This window comes from Aspergillus mulundensis (assembly GCF_003369625.1).
Source record: "Aspergillus mulundensis strain DSM 5745 chromosome Unknown scaffold_1, whole genome shotgun sequence".
NCBI lineage: Eukaryota > Fungi > Ascomycota > Eurotiomycetes > Eurotiales > Aspergillaceae > Aspergillus > Aspergillus mulundensis.
Window position 1 is genome coordinate 1,626,745 of NW_020797889.1, and position 17,416 is coordinate 1,644,160.

Consider the following 17,416-nt stretch of genomic DNA (forward strand, 5'->3'; position numbering starts at 1 on the left):
CATCCGGTGACTATGAAATACTATTGCCTAGTAACCATGTTCTTGGTATGAGATCAGCTTATTACGTGGTAATATATGTTCGTCTCGTATAGATCGGCTATGATACAATGGCAAGTAACTGGCTTGCTTTAAAATCGACATGTCTAGACCTATACCCTGCATAACTAAAAGGCGTCGCGTCGGTCCAGCCACGGGCGCCCGCTCTCGGAACAGCTCTAGAGGTCGTCAACTTGCACAGACAGGCCTACTCCTTGGAAGCCGGCTTCCTCGAAAAGAGTGCCGCGAGCCTGCACCACTGCTGAGATCTCCAGGAGGAATTCGTACAGAATCACAACGTTGGTGAGGACGTGGCCGAGAGTTGCACTAGCGTCCTTCGGTTTGTGCTCCTCCTCATCATCTATGATCGCTACCTCTGGATCTGTCTGTGCCGCCCCCTGCCCGCCGTTCTCAGTCGAGCCATTGGCGCTGCTCGGTCGATCATCTAGCAAGAAGGGTGCTGATAATCGCTTGCGTAGCTCTTCGGCAGCCGAACGAGCCTCCGAGGCGTCGCGGGGCGGAGGCGAGTGTAGTGTATTTGCAGCATTTTCTTGTAATGGAGACCCGACATTGCTGCGTTGCGGAGACGTAAGATTTCGCAGGTCACGTCTGCCACGCGGTGCCCCTTGGTCGGTACCTAACTGCGGCGTTCTCGGCGTAGAAGATCTGTCAGCAGAGCGTGTAGCAGGAGTTCCGGGTCCCTGCCCAAGGGGGTCGGACGGTTCATCGTCCTCGTGCAGCAGGCCTCGACGTGCGGCTATCAGAATATCAAAGTCGGGAATCTGTTTTCGCCATTCTTGGACTCTGTCGACAAGTCTGTGTAGAAGAGCGGTGAGCGCAGGTGTATCTGTGGATGACCAGCTGGGTTGTCGATATACACTGTGAACCTGGTTGAGTATATCTGTCGAGCTATCGTCCTCTTCTGAAACGCCATCAACCCTGGCATACTCGTACTTTGCAGGATCTACAAGCAACCATCCGTCAAGTGCCATAAGGTGAGAGGAAGCGATGCTCATCAGGACTTCCGTCAAAGCCAGGTTGACTATCACAGTGTTGGTAAAAAAGTTCTCTAAACAACCCAACAACTGGCGAAATATCGGGTCTTCTTGACGAATCTCAAGGGGAAGATTTTCCGAGCCGTTATCCGGCAGGGGTATGCACAATCGGGATTCAAGGATCCACGATGCATCTTTGAGGTAATTATCGAACGACTGGTCCAATGTTGGCTCATCAATAATCGAGGTGGCCAGGGTCAGAAGTTGGCCTAGTTCCGCATTCAACGCTCCAATCGTCCGTTGTTTGGCGGGCTGCCCGGGGTTAGTACGGATCAAGGACGTCGCAAAGGAGGAATATCGCTGCAGAATAACAGTCAGTAGCCGCAATGTAGCCAGGACAGTCTGCCGATTAGGTGACTGAAGTCCAAGGAGGACAAGATCCCTTAAGTTGAAAAGGGACGGCGATGGCCGAGCTGCTTCTTCTGAAAAGGCAGCAAGCACGTCTAGAGATTTCCGCCGACTGGCTGACATATTCTTCTTCTTTTCGTGTACGTCCGAGCCAGAAGGTGACGCAAGTAGGAAGAGTAGGATCCGTTGAACCAGGTCATCCTGATCCACTGAAGCGAGAATGCGATAAAGGTAAGTGAGTACTGCCGCTGTTGAGCCGCCCTCAACATCAGACGATTCGAGCAATGAAGGGTATCTAACGGACGACGATCAGTAGAGGTACATATAAAGGACATGGAAGACTGACAGTAGTTGTTCGAGAAATAAAACCTGGAAGTGGTCTAACAAGGTGGCGACCACCTCGGCTGATTTACAGTGATCAATAGTATCTTGCCAGAACAAGAGGTAAGCCATGAACGAATCCATCGATGCGCCGAGTGCAGGCGGAAGTGCTGTCTCCTGCTCTGCATGATCGGAGTGCGATATGATATGCGGTACCTCGGGCTCTACATCCAGACTAGAGGTTAAGCTGATGATGAGTTAGCGAGTCTCGCCTGCTTCACTCGATGATCGATAGTACTCACCTGCCCAGCTGACTGTATAAAGCACCTAGCCCAGTTGCCATCAGAGTAGCCAGATCACTCTCGATCAACCATCGCTCGAGATCCTTCGACCGCGACGCTGTCTCTATCAAGTAAAGAAGCCCCGTTCGAGCGAAATCGCCCGCCCTCCCCGCATGGTGCACCCATTCCACTAATAGGTAGAACAACGGGAAATCGTCCGTTCTCATCGTGCCCGCGAACTCGACACTACCAGTACTCTGATCCTCATCGTCCGTTCGGGGAGCAAACCACGCAGGAAGGATGTTGGGCTGGAGACGGATGTTGTTCGCAACGCCAAACAGCAGCTCCACCAGCCTTCCCTCAATATCTGCTGACTTCTTATCTGCACGACGGACGAGATCTACCAGTGCACGCGCAAACAACCTGTTATCGACCACTCCATCAACCTCCGAATCTATTAGGGTATTGAAGAGGACCGTCGCCGAGCGGAGCATAGCCTCATCGTAGGACGAAAGTGCGAGTTTGGTGACGGTAACGAAGATCTGAGAGGATGCGGCGTAGGCAAGACATGGATGGGGTGCAGGGCCGCGAGATTCATCGCCCAGAACAGAATTGAGGCGCTCGATGCAATGGCGCGCGTGTACGATGGCTGCTTGTTCCGCTGCTGTCGAATTGCTGGAGCGCCATATTTGCTAAAGATAGGCGGGGAATGTTAACGAGCTGACGTTTGGCTGGCATTTAGATTCCGGCGACTGACCTGCAGGGTGTTGCATGTCCGCTTAAAGGCTGTCAATCGCTCCGTGGGGGAGGAAGCTCGAGGGCTCTTTGACAACGAGCGGGAGCCGCCTATAATCCGAGACCACTATGTTCGATTAGGAGAAGCCACATGGACGCGCAACGCGTAATTTGAACAGGGTTTTCAACATACAAAATCCATTTTACGGTAGCCACGTCATGATACTCCCTCCAGGGAGAAGCACGAGCAGGAGATGCTGCTGAACGAGAGATTAAGAGGGAGAGTGGAAGTACTCCGAGTATGCGGCCTGGTGTCCCTGAAACCGAGAAGGGCTTAGTGTACTACTCCATTCAGGACTAGCGTGTTTGCTAAGGTCATCTACAACTATACAGGTTACAGCATGATACTTCCAAGGTTGAAAAATAAGCAAGACATTAACGCATTGAAAGCCAGATTGATGGCTTGAGTGATATCAAAGTACCCAAGAGCAAAGCCTTATTGACATCGAAGATGCACGCCATCCCACCACCGCAACGCCGAAGAATATGCGCACCATCCCGGTCTAAAACAAAAGAAACGCTACCCATCATCCCATAATAACACAAATAGAAAGACCACAAGGCAGAGACTAATCACTATCATCCTTTGGCCGACGACCACCACGCTTCCGTTTTGGTTGCTCGTTCTGATCACTGCCATCATCCTCATGCTTGCGCCCCGCCGGTTGATCAGGGACCTTGGCGATGATGTCTGCTAGGAAATCCAACACTTCGTCTTTCGCAACCGCTTGCTTGAGGTGAGACGCGGTTACGCGTTTGGAATTTCGGTCTTTGGCTTCTTTCGCGGCTTTCGTGACGAGTGAGATCATGAAGAGTTCAAGTGCTTTGGCTGTAGAGGTCATCAGTTAGCATACTCCTCAAACAATCGGAATTGGAAAAGTTCCAATACGTACAGACAGCAATAGGAGTCACTTGCGCAACCTTGCCGACATCTTCATCCGCCTGCATGATACGCTTGATGCGTGCTACAGGAAACTTGGTCTTGACCTCAATCCCAGCGGCCGGATCCAGTTTAGGGGGCTCTACAGGCTCCGGAGACCGTTCGGGCATAGCGGGCTCGTGGTAGACTGGCTCCTCAAAGACTGGCTCGTCGTACTGCGGCTCTTCATATTTAGGCGCAGGCGCAACTTCAACGGCGCGCGCCAAACGGGAGGACCGACGAGCCATATCGGAGTCGAAACTGTGGTCGAGGTACGGGGGGATGTATGGTTGGGAAGTCCTGGCGGAGGCGACGGACGGGTGTTGGTAGTGCGGGGTGAAGAAGGGCGAAGCGTCGTAGGATGCGCGATGGGCGACCGGACTTGCGAATTGGTAGACGGGGGAGGGGATCGTGGGCTGGAAGGTGGAAAGGTCGGGAGAACGTGGGCGATAAGAGTTGTCTTGCTCTGTCATTGCTGGCAAATCGGTCTCAGCAACTGGCAATGGTATAGGTATAGAGAGGTATATAAGTGTAGCGTACGGCGCGTCGACACCGGACGGGACGGGGGCAGCAGCACCGAGTGCGCTGCCGGTTGTGGATAGAGGACGCGTAGTTACCTCTGCTGCAAAGAACTGAGTGATATCCGATCTGAAGAATCAGGCTGATCGCGACATCCGTCGTGAGGACTATAGATGTTGTTGACGGCCCAAGCTCCGGTGCGTGGGCCCAAGGGTCGTCGGGGCCGTGGCAGTTTGGCCAGAAAAGATTCAAATTCTTTCTTCCGGGGGGCGCGACCGGCTTTTTAGCCCTTTTAACCCTGCCTTGGCCGCGCTAATTTTAAAACAAAAATCATCAGAATCGAAATCATTTTTCGATCCTGGCTCGAATTCCTGATGTCGCTGCTTACTTAATTTCTCCTTTCTTGCCTTGGTCGAACTATGCTTCTCTCTTCATAAGTTCTCTTTTGCTACTTGCCCAGTCTCCTAGTTCTCTTCTCTCGCATTATCCCGCTGTTCCCTTCCTTCCTCATCACATGTAACTAAATGACTCTTCCAACTCTACCTCGCCACATCGCCCAAACAGTCACCTTTGATGGTCACAGCCCTGATTGGTTTCGCCGCGCTTGATCCCGCCTTTGTTGTCCTTTGATGATGCAAGTAACTTTAACGCCTATCAAATGGTATACTCTTTATGATTCATCTTGTTGCTTGTATATGTTTATTTCGTGTTTACCTATTTGTCCCACCTTTTGTTCCTCGGACGCTGCATGATGATACACAGAGCCCCAGAGATGTAGAGGATAGCTGTGCCAGGCTGAAACCATCCACGTCGTGGACTGGTATCGCTTGCTACGGGTTTATCATACACTCATCGGTGAGGGACCAAAATTACTTGATCTAATCTGATCGCGTTCAAGCACATCAATGATCATACTCCCAAGATCTTGCCCTTCCCCATGGTTCAAAGCCCTAACCAGCCCTGGAGAGATAGAGTCATTGGACTATACTCGGCGGGGTAAGAGAAGAAGGACTAGGCTGGACTTGGATTTCAGCCTTGCCTCCGGGCCCCGGTCGATGTCATCCTGACATGCACGTTGATACTTCCAGGCACAGCTGCGGCTAAAACTGCCAAACTGCAGTCAGCTGGTATTGGTGAATTTACAATAGTTCTCCGTTATATACTGCTCCCTTTTCTCTTGATATGACAGCCATTTCTTGGATGATATTCTTCAAAATTTTGTCTTAATTTCAGTGTAGCGTTTTTATATGTAAGAAGAGTCAGGGACTTAGAACTTAAGATTTACTGTTAGGTGTTCTTGACCCCGGCCTGATTCGATCTTTCGCCGCAGGTACGAGAGTGGAGTCCAAATCAGATCGGCGATAAGATAAGAGGCGGAAATTAAATTCTTCCGGCGCGATCTTGCTTTTTTTTGGGCGGCTTGAACAAGTCCAGTCATTTCCTCCACCGTTGTCGACTCTCGAATCCGTCTCGATGGCAACATATCCCGCTCAAGATGCCTCCTCTTCTGAGGATGGGTCGTCCCCTCCTCCACCAGATTCCGAGTCTCCGTCGACGCCATTACCACAGACGTTTCAAGAATTAGGCGTCATAGATTCGCTTTGTGAAGCCTGCAATACCCTTGGATACTCGGCACCAACGCCCATCCAGGCACGCTGCATTCCAGTTGCCCTACAAGGACGAGATTTGATCGGTCTCGCGGAGACAGGTAGCGGGAAAACTGCTGCCTTCGTGTTACCAATCCTCCAAGCGCTAATGGAGAATCCCCAGCAACTCCACTCCCTTATACTCGCACCCACCCGAGAGCTGGCGCAGCAGATCTCGCGTGCCGTTGAAGCTCTGGGAGCTACTATCTCTGTACGATGCACACTCTTGATCGGTGGAATGGATATGGTCCCACAGTCCATTGCTCTGGGGAAAAAACCACATGTTATCGTCGCAACTCCCGGCCGACTGATGGATCATCTGGAAAATACAAAAGGCTTTTCGTTAAGGCATTTGAAATACCTGGTGCTGGATGAGGCCGATAGATTACTGGATATGGACTTTGGCCCTATTCTAGACAAGCTGCTCAAACTGCTTCCACGAGAGAGGAGGACTTATCTATTCTCTGCCACCATGTCGAACAAGGTTGAGTCACTTCAGCGCGCGTCATTAACCAATCCAGTTCGAGTTGCCGTTTCAAGCAAGAACCAAACAGCGTCAAAACTTCTACAGTCATTTGCACTTATCCCGCTCAAGCTGAAAGATATATATCTTGTGCATTTGCTGCAGGAGCGAACAGGCCAGATGGGCATAATTTTCGCACACACAATCCACGAAACCCAGCGACTGGCTATCATGCTGCGGCACCTTGGCTTTCCAGCTATTCCAATCCACGGCCAACTATCCCAAAGCGCTCGGTTGGCTTCCCTGAGCAAATTCCGTGCACGTAGCCGGAATCTACTTATCGCAACTGATGTTGCGGCCCGCGGATTGGACATACCCTCTGTGGACTTTGTTCTTAACTACGACCTGCCTTCGGACTCCAAAACCTATATTCATCGTGTCGGCAGAACTGCCCGTGCTGGAAAGAGTGGTATAGCCATTTCATTCGTAACACAATATGAAGTGGAGCTGTGGCTGAGAATTGAAAATGCTCTTGGCAAAAAGGTGGATGAGTATAAGGTAGACAAGGACGAAGTTATGGTCTTTTCCGAGCGAGCCAATGAGGCGCGGCGAACTGCTGCAATAGCAATGAGAGACATGGAGGATAGAGGTCGGGGGAATCGGATGAAAAAGAGGAAGAGAACCAGGGATGATATGGATCAGGAAGAAAAATAATGAATAAGACTGCATGAGTTGGCGTGTTCACCGGTTTATATCCTCACGATTCTGTCTTCTGCCTGCCTGTCCATTGTGTTCAAAAGTTTGTCTCCCTGAGCGGTCTATTGATGTCTCTGATTCCCAGAATATGTGTTGTATGGGTATAATGTCAGCCAATTTATTAAACTTCACAGTTTTGCTTTTGTAGAGAAAAGTAGCGCAAGCTGAATTCACGCTCCATACTTGAGAACTCATTTGATACAAAGCCTAGTGTATACTGTAGGTTTGGGTTCTCACAGGCTTGTGATGCAAGTCACAATGTAGAAAGGGCAAGGGTGAAGGTTGTTCCGGTCCGGCTTCCGCCTCCACTCCGAAGCCAAACCATTGCGACAGATTCTAAGGCTTCCGAGTCCTCACCCTCTCGTGTGACGCTGTTGGAAATGCACTGATGGTCGACTAGAGTCATGTCGCGCTTTTCTGCCTTTTCGGCCTGCCTTATTTCGTCCTAATTGACTCGATCGAGCTTTTCTTTGCTGCCTGTGTGTAGCTTATCTTCGCAATGGCGGCTGCTCAGCCTTCGGGCTCGATGGACATCGCGAGGTGAGCCATGGGTGGAACCCTATATCCGTTGTGCCTTGTGCTAATCCATCTTCTGAGCTTCAGTACTTTAACCCAAGATGAAATCCCTTTTAAATTGCGCTGCGCCATTTGCAACAAGCTTGCCGTAAACGCCTTCCGTCTTCCGTGTTGTGATCAAGCGATTTGTGAAAACTGTAAGCGCTTGCCTGATTCGCACACTTGCCGCTCTTATCCTTACACGGATTACAGGTCAAGCATCACTCCCGGACACATGTCCAGTCTGCGCACACACTCCCATTTCGTCCGATCTCTGCAAACCGAACAAGGCCCTCAGGACAACGTTAAAGGCGTTCCTTCGCACGGAAGAGAAGAAGCGGGAGAAGGAGCGACAGGAAAGACAGGCAGCACAGCCTGCTACCTCTGACGAGGCTGCACCTGTGGAGGAGACCTCGATCAAACAGGACATCCAACAGGGCTCGAATACCGTTGAGGAAACCCCCGCAGGGGCGCCGTTACCGGATACGCAAAACTCTTCGGCACCACAGTCTGCTGATATCGCAGTTGCAGAAGCTGCTGATTCGAACGTCCCCAGCGCGGAACAGAACGGGACGAATGGGCTATCCCAGGTACCGAAATTTCCTCGTTGGTGTATATTACAATCTAGCGCGGATGATTAACAGACTTACAGGACGAACAGCCTGAGCAAATCGCTCCCGATATAGCGAGTCAACCGAATGATGCGGAACAGAAGGAGAACGTCGAAGGCGACAAAACCGAGAATGCAGAAAATACCGAATCCGCTGAACAACCTGAGCAGGACGCCCAGAATGGGGTGACAGGCGCTGGTTTTCCCAATACTATGGGGTTCAACATGAATCCGGGGATGTTTCCGAACATGGCGTGGGGCGCAAACCCAATGGCTCAATTCATGGGCAATGGAATGATGGGTTTCCCCAATCCTATGGGTATGTTTAAAGACGCTTGTTCTTTTATGATGAACAGTCAGCTAACGTTAGTCCTTAACAGCAATGGCCGGAATGGGCATCGACCCAATGGCTGCGAGTCAGGGCATGTTTGGAGGTTACGGGATGAACATGAATGGCATGAGCAATGGCATGAATATGGGGATGGGGATGTACGGTGGTTGGGACGGCTCGCAGAACAATATGTGGAATGGAAGCCAAGATAAATTCAATCCAAATGCTTTCGCGAATGGTATGGGCGCGCAGTTTGGGGACCCGTCTGGCTTTGGCGGATATAATATGTCTCAACCGAACGGAGTTCATCCTCAAATGCAGCAGCAGCAGTTTCCTAACCAAGACTTCCAGAACGGCTATCATGGTCCAGGCAATTACCGGGGTCGCGGCCGTGGATACTACTCCGGTGGCCGTGGTCGTGGTGGCTACAGCGGCCATATGCAGCCTAGTTTCCCCCATAATGCTAACTCTGCGTTTCAAGATAATGCCTCTAACGGAGACCAGCCCGCACCTTCACAACCCGAGGAAGGCGCAGCAGATGCAACGGCTGCTGATGACACCCAGGTTTCGGAGGGAAAGAACATGGCAGACGGACCAACTGCAGCTAATGCAGCCCCCAACGACCCAGCTTCAAATGACTTAGACGACAAGACCAGTGGTGGTAATCTGGACACCACGCCTAGCGCTGGTGGCCAACCTGACCAAGCCGTGAACGCGGAAGATCAGCTGCAGGGCATTCCCACCATCGATAGTCTTAACCAACCGAATAATTTCGGAGCCATGGGTGCACCGGCTCATATGCATCAAGGCTTCAATAGAGGTGGTGGCTATATGCGCGGAGGCTTTCACGGTCGTGGCGGCAGCTTCGGTGGGCAGCAGTTCATGCCAGGACCAAATATGGCGCCCCGAGGACCGGGCGTTGAGGGTGCTCCAGCTGCGCCGAGAGCGATGAGGCAGGGTCTGCCAAACACTAGCGTTTTCCGGCAGAGGAATTTCCAGCCAGCCGGCCGTGGCTCCATCCAGCCCGGCAGAGGCCCTGAAGCTTCAGATACGTAAGTTGCTACCTGAAATGCGTGTCATTGTCAATCATTGAGCTGACGAGTATTTTGCAGCCCGCATACTGAGCCAGCCTCTGAAGAGCAGCCTCAGTCGACATCCCGATCTATCTCTAGAGCAAGATCGAGGTCCAGGCCAAGGTCGAAATCCAGAAGCAGGTCTCGATCTCCCATGCGAACCCGGTCGAACAGCCGTCGAAGGTACCGTCCGCGCTCTCGGAGCGCTGAGAACAATGCAGCCGACATTGATCGGCCGCGGGAGCGACGAAGAAGGCCTCACGATGATAGAGACAGGATTGCAGAAGACGAGCGCCGCACTCGGTCGCCGTCCATCGAGTCTCTTAGGTCATCACGCAGGGACAAGGAACGAGACCAGCGTCGCAGTCGTCGCAGTCGTCGATCTCACCGTCGGCGCAGCCGCAGCCGCAGCGCAAGTGCTGATCGCAACGGTGATAGTCGTGACAATGATCGCCTCGCTTCCATTGCCGAAGAGAGAAGCAGCTCCAAATCTCGAAGTCGAAATGATGAGCCCCTAGAGAGTTCGAGCCATATCCACCGGTCTGGAAAGGACCGTTCAAGCCGACGCGAAGAGGATCGAGAACGGGACAGAGATGCCCGCCGACGTGACCGGGACCGTGAGCGCGACCGCGATCGTGACCGAGACCGAGACCGTGACCGTGATCGTGATAGATACCGCGAAAGAGAGAGGGACCGCGATAGAGAGCGAGATCGCCCTCGAGACCGAGACCGAGACCGCAAGCGGTCTCGACGGGACCGGTCTGAATCTGCCGTCGACGATGATTATCAATCAAGAAAGGCCAAACGAGGCCGTGAAGACGATGCCCGCGCCTCTACCACTATCAGAGACCGTCCAAAAGATACGAAGGACACAAACCCCTCCGAACCCGAGAAAGATCCTCATACCCTAGAACGCGAAGCCCGCAATCGCGAACGTCTGCTCAAAGAACAGCAGCGGCGTGAAGCAATGCAAGCTGACCGAGACACCGCCAAATCCAGCCGCCGACGCGACAGCCGTCAGGAACGAGGTGGGCGTCGCCTCAACTACAAATATGATGATGAGAGCGATGGCGCGAGGGCAGCGAGGGTTGAAAGGGAGCGAGAGGCGAGCCGGTGGGAATAAGCATTACACGTTCTTCCATCATCCACCATCTACCTCTTCCTTACCTAGAGAAACTCAAGATGTACCTATCACCATTGCAACCAAAAGTTAGCATATAGACGGTGGTGTTCGGTTGATCGCCGAAAACAGCAGAACAATTGTTGTTGGTAAATCATGGCTAGAAGGGGTTCTTGAAGGGTATTATTAGTTGTGCGTAGTTGATAGTTGCAATATGAACGGTTGCATGATGCTATCCTTCAAAGTAATCGATTTGCCAACTTGTACTCGCGCATCGAGAAAGTATGTAGATGATGACGAGGTTAAAGGCTGTTAGGACTTAGGTAAAGAGCTATGTCGCAACAAGAAATGCAAGGAAAGTGTAGAAAGGCAGTAAATCATATCGCACATCTGCCCAGACAGCAATGACGTGGAACCATGGGGAGGACAATGAAAATGGCACAGCCTCACCCAGATATCAGTTTTAATCTTCTTTCTTCAAGACATAATAGGAAGGAGATGGGAAGTAGAGCAGCTGGTGATGTTGACTCTCGTCTAGGCTGAATAATTGACAAGAAAATCAAGTCAAATAAAGCAAATCATGGAGGAAGATACTTGGAATAAGTGAATAAGTAGGTAAGTGGTTATATGGGGAAGTATATGTAGATAGTAGTATTGTAGAGTACAAGGAATTGAACAATGGCAATCGCAAGCGCAATATCAAAGTTACTGAGATGCAAAGCAGAAGGCTAGCCCAGCTTAGCCTTAAGAGACTCAATTTCGGCAGTGAGGTTCTGGACCTGCAGGGCCTGGGAAGCGATGGTCTTTGTTTGTTCGGCGAGGAGGTCTTTAATGGCGCCGATTTCGCGCTGGACGGCGTCAGCGGGGACGGGGCTGGCGCCGGCGGCAATGGAGCCGGTGGTGCTTGCGAGGGGCGAGGCTGGTTGAGCGCTGAAGGGACTTTGAGCGGGAGACTGGGAGCGCTCGGCGGGGGCGGGGGAGGCCTGGGGGTGGTTAGAATGGCTTGCTGATCCTAGGGTGATGGGTAGGTTTGCATAGCTTACCGAGACTGGGGAGGAGGTTTTGATGGGGTCTTCCTTTTGCAGGAATGGGCTGTCCTTAACGCTGGGTGAGGCGGTTTCTGAGCGGGTAGCGCGCTCGACTGACTTGGAGGGCTCATCGAAGCTGGACTCCTCTGCGGGTTCAGCTTCCTCGTCGTCCGCAAACTTGTTGACCATTGCAGCCATGGAGGCACCCTGTTCCTTCATGGATGGTGCTGGCCTGGCGACAGGTGTTGGCTCCGGAGTGGGCTCGGGGGTCTTCTTTACGGGAGAGGCGGGCTTCGCCTCCGGTTCAGCCTTAGGCTCAGGCTTGGGCTCAGGCTTGGACTCAGTGCCCAAGCTAGAGGTGGGCTTGTCCTGGACACCAGTTACTTCCTTCAAGCCCTGGCCGTCGTAGAGGCTCCCCATGGAAATCTTAGGAGGGATTGCTTCCTTGCCAACAAACCACTCTGAGGCGCTCATGGCAGGCTTCAACCCAGTGGTAGGTGGGTAGATGTCATCCTGGAATGTCTCGGCCCGTCGAGGAACAATGAAAGAAACCGGCTCGATGTAAGTATCGTTGACGGTCTTGAAGGCGCGTGTAACCTCGTTTTCGTGCATGTTTACACCGCGCTTGGGCATGAAAGCAATACCGCGTTGGGGATCTGCGGATTTGTATTCGGACAAGTATTCGAACTTGTCGTTTTCGAGCTCAAAGTATCGGATGTTGCCATCACCTCTACCAGCCAAATACAGGCACTGAGTACCATCGTCCCAGAACGGCATGCAAACTCCGGAGATAGAGTCAAGAGTTTTGAACCCATCAATTGGCAGTTGAGGGGATCGGATATCCCAGAGGGCGAGTTGGCGATCACTCATCTTGGAGAAACCAGTTGTAGCAAACCTGTCCCGCTCGCCCAGCCACACCGAACGACTGTTCTTCGCTCCTGTATGACCTGGTCCTTCGTGCGCAGGGCGCTCTTGACGTACATCCCAGACGCGGAGCTTCTTGTCGCGAGAAGTCGTAACGAGAAGGGAGCCGTTTGCGCTCCATGATTGCGATTGCACGATATCACCGACATTCAAAGTCAGCTTAGACGCGCCGGCCTCGATATCCCAGATCTTCACGGTATAGTCTCCGGATGCCGTCGCAAGGATGTTCTCAGCCGCGGGGTTGAAGAGCACGTGCCCAACCTTCCTGTGACAGGCGTGAGTTTGTTGATCGCACGCAGGCGCATGTATGGATACTCACTTGGGATGACCACTGAGCTTGCCAACGGGCGCAACGTCTTGGATATCGTCGGCATCTACGTCAGGAGAAGTCGTGAATCCCTCGGGGACCCTCCAGAGGTAAACCTATACAACGTTTAGTCCGGGCCGGGCCGTATCTGATTCGAACACTAGACAACCATACCCTGCCATCATCGGAACCAGATGCAATCAAATCATCGTTGAAAGGGTTCCTATGTACGTTGGCTTCTCTGGACCATTGCGACGAGAGTAGTATAGCCCATCCTTACCAGTCTGTATCAAGAACGACCGCGGTGTGGCCACGGAATAGGGGTATCCGCTCGGGGAGCTTGCCCCGTTCTTCCAGGGGTATAACAGCGAAAGCGCCTCCACCACCAGCTTCCCAGTTCACGGACAAATATTTAGGGTTGACCTAGGGGGTTGTTAAACGGTCTCGGAGTTGGCGGGCGACTGAGGAGCGGTGACACGAACCTTGACGAGGTTGGTATCCCAGGCATTTCGCGATACACGAAGGTTGTCATAACATTGTTCCTAAACAGTTGTAAGTCGTCTGCAATCGTCTGAGCGGTCGAGGATCGCACCTTTCGGGTCTGTCGTCCGAAGACGTGGCCTGCTACCTGTCAGATTGCGGGCAGGAGGAGGGGAGAGACAAACTTACGGTACTTGGATGAACGCACGAAACGGCCAGACATGATGCTGGGTATCAGAAGAACCAAAATGCAGGCTCAAAAAAAAGAAACCAATGCAAGAAAGGAGAGAAACTGAAACTGGGGAGGGGGATGAATCCAGGAGGCTGCTCGAGGGCGATAGCAATTAAGAATAGTAACGGTGTTAATTACGGGGCCGGCAAGCTTGATGCTGGTCGGCACCGCCACGTGGAGCAGACTGAAGTTAACGGTACTTTGATAGATCTGTCAAACTGACCAAGGAGCAGGTCAAGATCTCAATTTCATCAGAAATTGAACCACGAGTTCATCAATTGATAGACACAATAGTATGAGCATGACCCTGAGACAATGAAACCCTGTGACGCCGTTACCACTAGTACCGCAAAGGCCTAGTGCCTCCCCGCGGAGCGCGGCTGAGTCAGCAGAGACTGTTTACCGCCCTCGTCGCTCCAGAAACCAACTCAAAGCAGTTCAACAATCAATCAAGATTCAAGACTAGAAGCCAGTCAGTGTCAACCCGCTTCAAAGATAGCTCCCCCACCCACCGACCACGCAGCTCAGCTGCTGATACGCTGCATTGCTTTGACTTGTTTATCGTCGTCCTTGCATAACCTCGACCTCACATCATTCGCATACCGTACAGTCGCCGGTGAGGACGCCATTATGGAGAACGTCAGTTTGGGACTTCCTGCAATAGCTCTCCGAGGCAGGACACCCCCTAATAATGTCTGCCAGATACAATCGAAAACGCAGGGATTGCGCATCCCCGGACTCAAAGAGATGAATTCTTCCGGGACGAATTCTCGTTCGAGGCTGCCGAAGCCAGGCGCAATTGCTAGCAAACCCACCGCAGTGCCTCGTGAGTAGCAGGAACACCTCTATGCGCGGATCGCCATCTGACAGTAGCAGAGCCGACCCGTACGAGGAGTACCACCGAAAGCACACGGACAGGCGCAGGTACGCTGTCCGCGACACGATCTGCGACCGGAACGACAAAATCCCATACCCGCGCCAACTCGTACGCAACCTCTTCCACCTTGACCAGATCGGCCTCAGCGGCTCCGCGACCCAGAGGCCCGCTTACATCGTCGACTATTGGTCGCCCCAAGACCTCAATGAGTACCTCCCGGAGACCGAACGGATATTCAGTCCCCCGACCAGCAACATCCCTAGATACCCATCAAGAGGAGCGCAGCTACGGAGGACTAGGAAAACGTAAGGGTATGCACACATCTCCGCTCTTGATATCCCCGCCCTCCTCCCCTACCCCAGTGTTCTCCGCATGGAGAGCCCCTTTTGACTCTCCGAGGGCGAGGCGTGCCGCACAGCCCGACTTGTCTCCCCTCCTGGAGCCTTATCTGGAGCCCTACCATAGCGAGATGCCACTATGTTCTTTCATGGAGGACTTGACCTTGGACCCGTTTCCTGACGAAATCGTGAGCCCTAACATGGTTTTCAAACACAACAGAAACCCCAGTCTCAGTCCCTCGAAAATACCCGTCCCCATCCCAGCACAGATTTTCCCGTCTAGCCCCCAAACGCAAGTCCGTTACCCACTGACAAGGAAACGACCCCCATCCCCTGGATTTTTGACAAAAGAAACCACGATCAAGTCTTTTAACTTTTCTGCAGGCGGCGAGTGGGACCAAGAGGCTCGGGAACAGAACGTGGAGTACTTTGTGGATGCCTTTATGGATCGTTGGACTCAGCAAGGGCAGGATGTATCGGGTTACAAGGAGTTGGCCGATATGTACAAGTCACGAGGTAGGTGACCCCTGAACCGAGCAGGAATTGAGCTCACATGTTTGAAATACAGTCGGTGAACTTGAAGAAAAAGGGAAAGCCCAAACGGAGGAAAACATACGTTTTCGCGCTGAACTTGAACAGAGCAGGTTACGCATCGCGGCGGCGGAAGACGCCTTGAGACATGCCCAGCGGGATCACGAGATCGCATTGGACGAGCTCGTGTCTCGTCAGCGTGCAGAGAGTGAATCCGTCAGGTATGAAGGCCAGAAGAGCCTTCAGGCATTACAGGCACAACATGAGTCGGAGGTCGACGAACTGAAACGACGATTTGAGCGTGACTTGGAGGACGAGAAGTGTGCGCGACTTCGAGAAATGAACAAGCTTCACTCACAGACCGCTCTTGATGCCCAACTCTCGCAAATTGAACTTGATAAAACAATGAAGGAGCTTGCGGCAACCCGAGATGATCTCCAATCAGTCCGGGCCGAACTTGATCGGGAACGAAAGAATACCAATAATCTCCGGCACAATCTGGATACTGCCACTTCCAACAGCGTAACCTTGGAGTCTACCATCAGCGCGCTAAAGGCCAGAATTGAATTCCTAGAGTCTGGACGGGAGGAGCAATCCGAGGCTTTTGAACGGTTGAACCAGCAGATGATGGATGCTATGGCCGAGACTAACACGGCCAAAGAGAAGCTCAGAAGGGAAGAAACCCTCAGGCGCAAACTACACAATCAGGTGCAGGAACTCAAGGGCAACATTCGGGTGTTCTGCCGTGTCCGCCCCACGTTAGGAAACGAAGGTGTTTCGGATGCAGCTCAATTCACGTATCCGGACGAGACCGAGGATTCCAAGGAAATCAACATAATCGGCCCCGAGGAGAAGAGCACTCTTGGAACGGTGACGAGAAAGAACCACAATTTTTCGTTTGACCACGTCTTCGGTCCGTCAGCGCAAAACGGCGACGTTTTCGACGAGATCAGCCAGCTTGTACAGAGCGCCCTCGACGGATACAATGTCTGTATCTTCTGCTACGGCCAGACCGGGAGCGGTAAGACTCACACTATGTCCTCGCTGGACGGCATGATCCCCAGAGCAGTGCATCAAATCTACGAGACGGCCACGAGCCTCGAGGAGAAGGGCTGGAGGTACACGATGGAAGGCAATTTCGTGGAAGTCTACAATGAGAATCTGAATGATCTCTTGGGCAAAGCCGAAGAGCTGGACAAGAAGAAGCTTGAGATACGACACGATATGCAGAAGGGCAAAACGATCATCACCGATGCTACCACTGTGCAACTCGAATCCCCAGAGATGGTTGAATCCCTCCTTAAGAGAGCGGCAGCCAATCGCTCGGTGGCGGCTACCAAGGCGAACGAGCGCTCGTCCCGGTCCCACTCAGTCTTTATTCTCAAGCTCATCGGCGAGAATTACATCACCGGCGAACGCAGTGAAGGAACCCTAAACCTGGTCGACTTGGCTGGTTCCGAAAGACTAAGCCACAGTGGTGCAACTGGAGACAGGTTGAAGGAGACGCAAAACATCAACCGCAGCTTGAGCAGCTTGGGAGATGTGATTGCAGCTCTAGGGCAGGGCAAGAAAGAGGGCCATATTCCTTACCGAAACAGCAAGGTACGCTCCATTGACATATCGCAGAATGTAGAACCACTCTAACGAAATCACAGTTGACATATCTTCTCCAATTCTCGCTGGGCGGGAACTCGAAGACCCTCATGTTCGTCATGGTCAGCCCATTGCAAGCCCATCTCTCCGAGACCTTGACTAGTCTCAAGTTCGCCACAAAGGTGCACAACACCCACATTGGAACGGCAAAGAAACAGACTCGCGTCCGCGACGTCTAAACACACGCTCAACTATATCCCTTCTTGTTCTAATTCGCT

At 52.4% G+C, this 17,416-nt stretch overlaps 7 protein-coding genes across 7 annotated transcripts; 4 read left to right on the plus strand and 3 right to left on the minus strand.

The window, feature by feature from the left end:
• Nucleotides 1–215: 215 nt before the first annotated feature.
• On the minus strand, nt 216–2,978 carry DSM5745_02048 (uncharacterized protein; the record flags this gene model as incomplete). Its single annotated transcript, XM_026744064.1, has 5 exons — nt 216–1,734; nt 1,786–2,007; nt 2,063–2,733; nt 2,799–2,903; nt 2,970–2,978. The coding sequence occupies 5 exons, from the start codon at nt 2,976–2,978 to the stop codon at nt 216–218; spliced, it is 2,526 nt and encodes an 841-aa protein (XP_026607227.1).
• A 427-nt stretch (nt 2,979–3,405) lies between these two features.
• Nucleotides 3,406–4,228, minus strand: nctA (negative cofactor 2 transcription regulator complex subunit BUR6; the record flags this gene model as incomplete). Its single annotated transcript, XM_026744065.1, has 2 exons — nt 3,406–3,665; nt 3,730–4,228. 2 exons carry the CDS (start codon nt 4,226–4,228, stop codon nt 3,406–3,408), a joined length of 759 nt encoding a protein of 252 aa, XP_026607228.1.
• Nucleotides 4,229–5,747: 1,519 nt separating this feature from the next.
• On the plus strand, nt 5,748–7,097 carry rrp3 (RNA-dependent ATPase RRP3; the record flags this gene model as incomplete). Its single annotated transcript, XM_026744066.1, has 1 exon — nt 5,748–7,097. The coding sequence occupies one exon, from the start codon at nt 5,748–5,750 to the stop codon at nt 7,095–7,097; it is 1,350 nt and encodes a 449-aa protein (XP_026607229.1).
• A 541-nt stretch (nt 7,098–7,638) lies between these two features.
• On the plus strand, nt 7,639–10,831 carry DSM5745_02051 (uncharacterized protein; the record flags this gene model as incomplete). The annotated part of the gene is made up of 6 exons (XM_026744067.1): nt 7,639–7,679; nt 7,743–7,852; nt 7,908–8,284; nt 8,347–8,623; nt 8,685–9,687; nt 9,748–10,831. 6 exons carry the CDS (start codon nt 7,639–7,641, stop codon nt 10,829–10,831), a joined length of 2,892 nt encoding a protein of 963 aa, XP_026607230.1.
• A 725-nt stretch (nt 10,832–11,556) lies between these two features.
• DSM5745_02052 (coronin) lies at nt 11,557–13,790 on the minus strand (the record flags this gene model as incomplete). The annotated part of the gene is made up of 8 exons (XM_026744068.1): nt 11,557–11,811; nt 11,872–13,045; nt 13,100–13,203; nt 13,262–13,310; nt 13,368–13,510; nt 13,570–13,629; nt 13,680–13,708; nt 13,757–13,790. The coding sequence occupies 8 exons, from the start codon at nt 13,788–13,790 to the stop codon at nt 11,557–11,559; spliced, it is 1,848 nt and encodes a 615-aa protein (XP_026607231.1).
• A 639-nt stretch (nt 13,791–14,429) lies between these two features.
• Nucleotides 14,430–14,985, plus strand: DSM5745_02053 (uncharacterized protein; the record flags this gene model as incomplete). The annotated part of the gene is made up of 2 exons (XM_026744069.1): nt 14,430–14,629; nt 14,676–14,985. The coding sequence occupies 2 exons, from the start codon at nt 14,430–14,432 to the stop codon at nt 14,983–14,985; spliced, it is 510 nt and encodes a 169-aa protein (XP_026607232.1).
• Nucleotides 14,986–15,145: 160 nt separating this feature from the next.
• Nucleotides 15,146–17,377, plus strand: DSM5745_02054 (putative kinesin family protein (KlpA); the record flags this gene model as incomplete). The annotated part of the gene is made up of 3 exons (XM_026744070.1): nt 15,146–15,530; nt 15,583–17,147; nt 17,201–17,377. The coding sequence occupies 3 exons, from the start codon at nt 15,146–15,148 to the stop codon at nt 17,375–17,377; spliced, it is 2,127 nt and encodes a 708-aa protein (XP_026607233.1).
• Nucleotides 17,378–17,416: the final 39 nt, after the last annotated feature.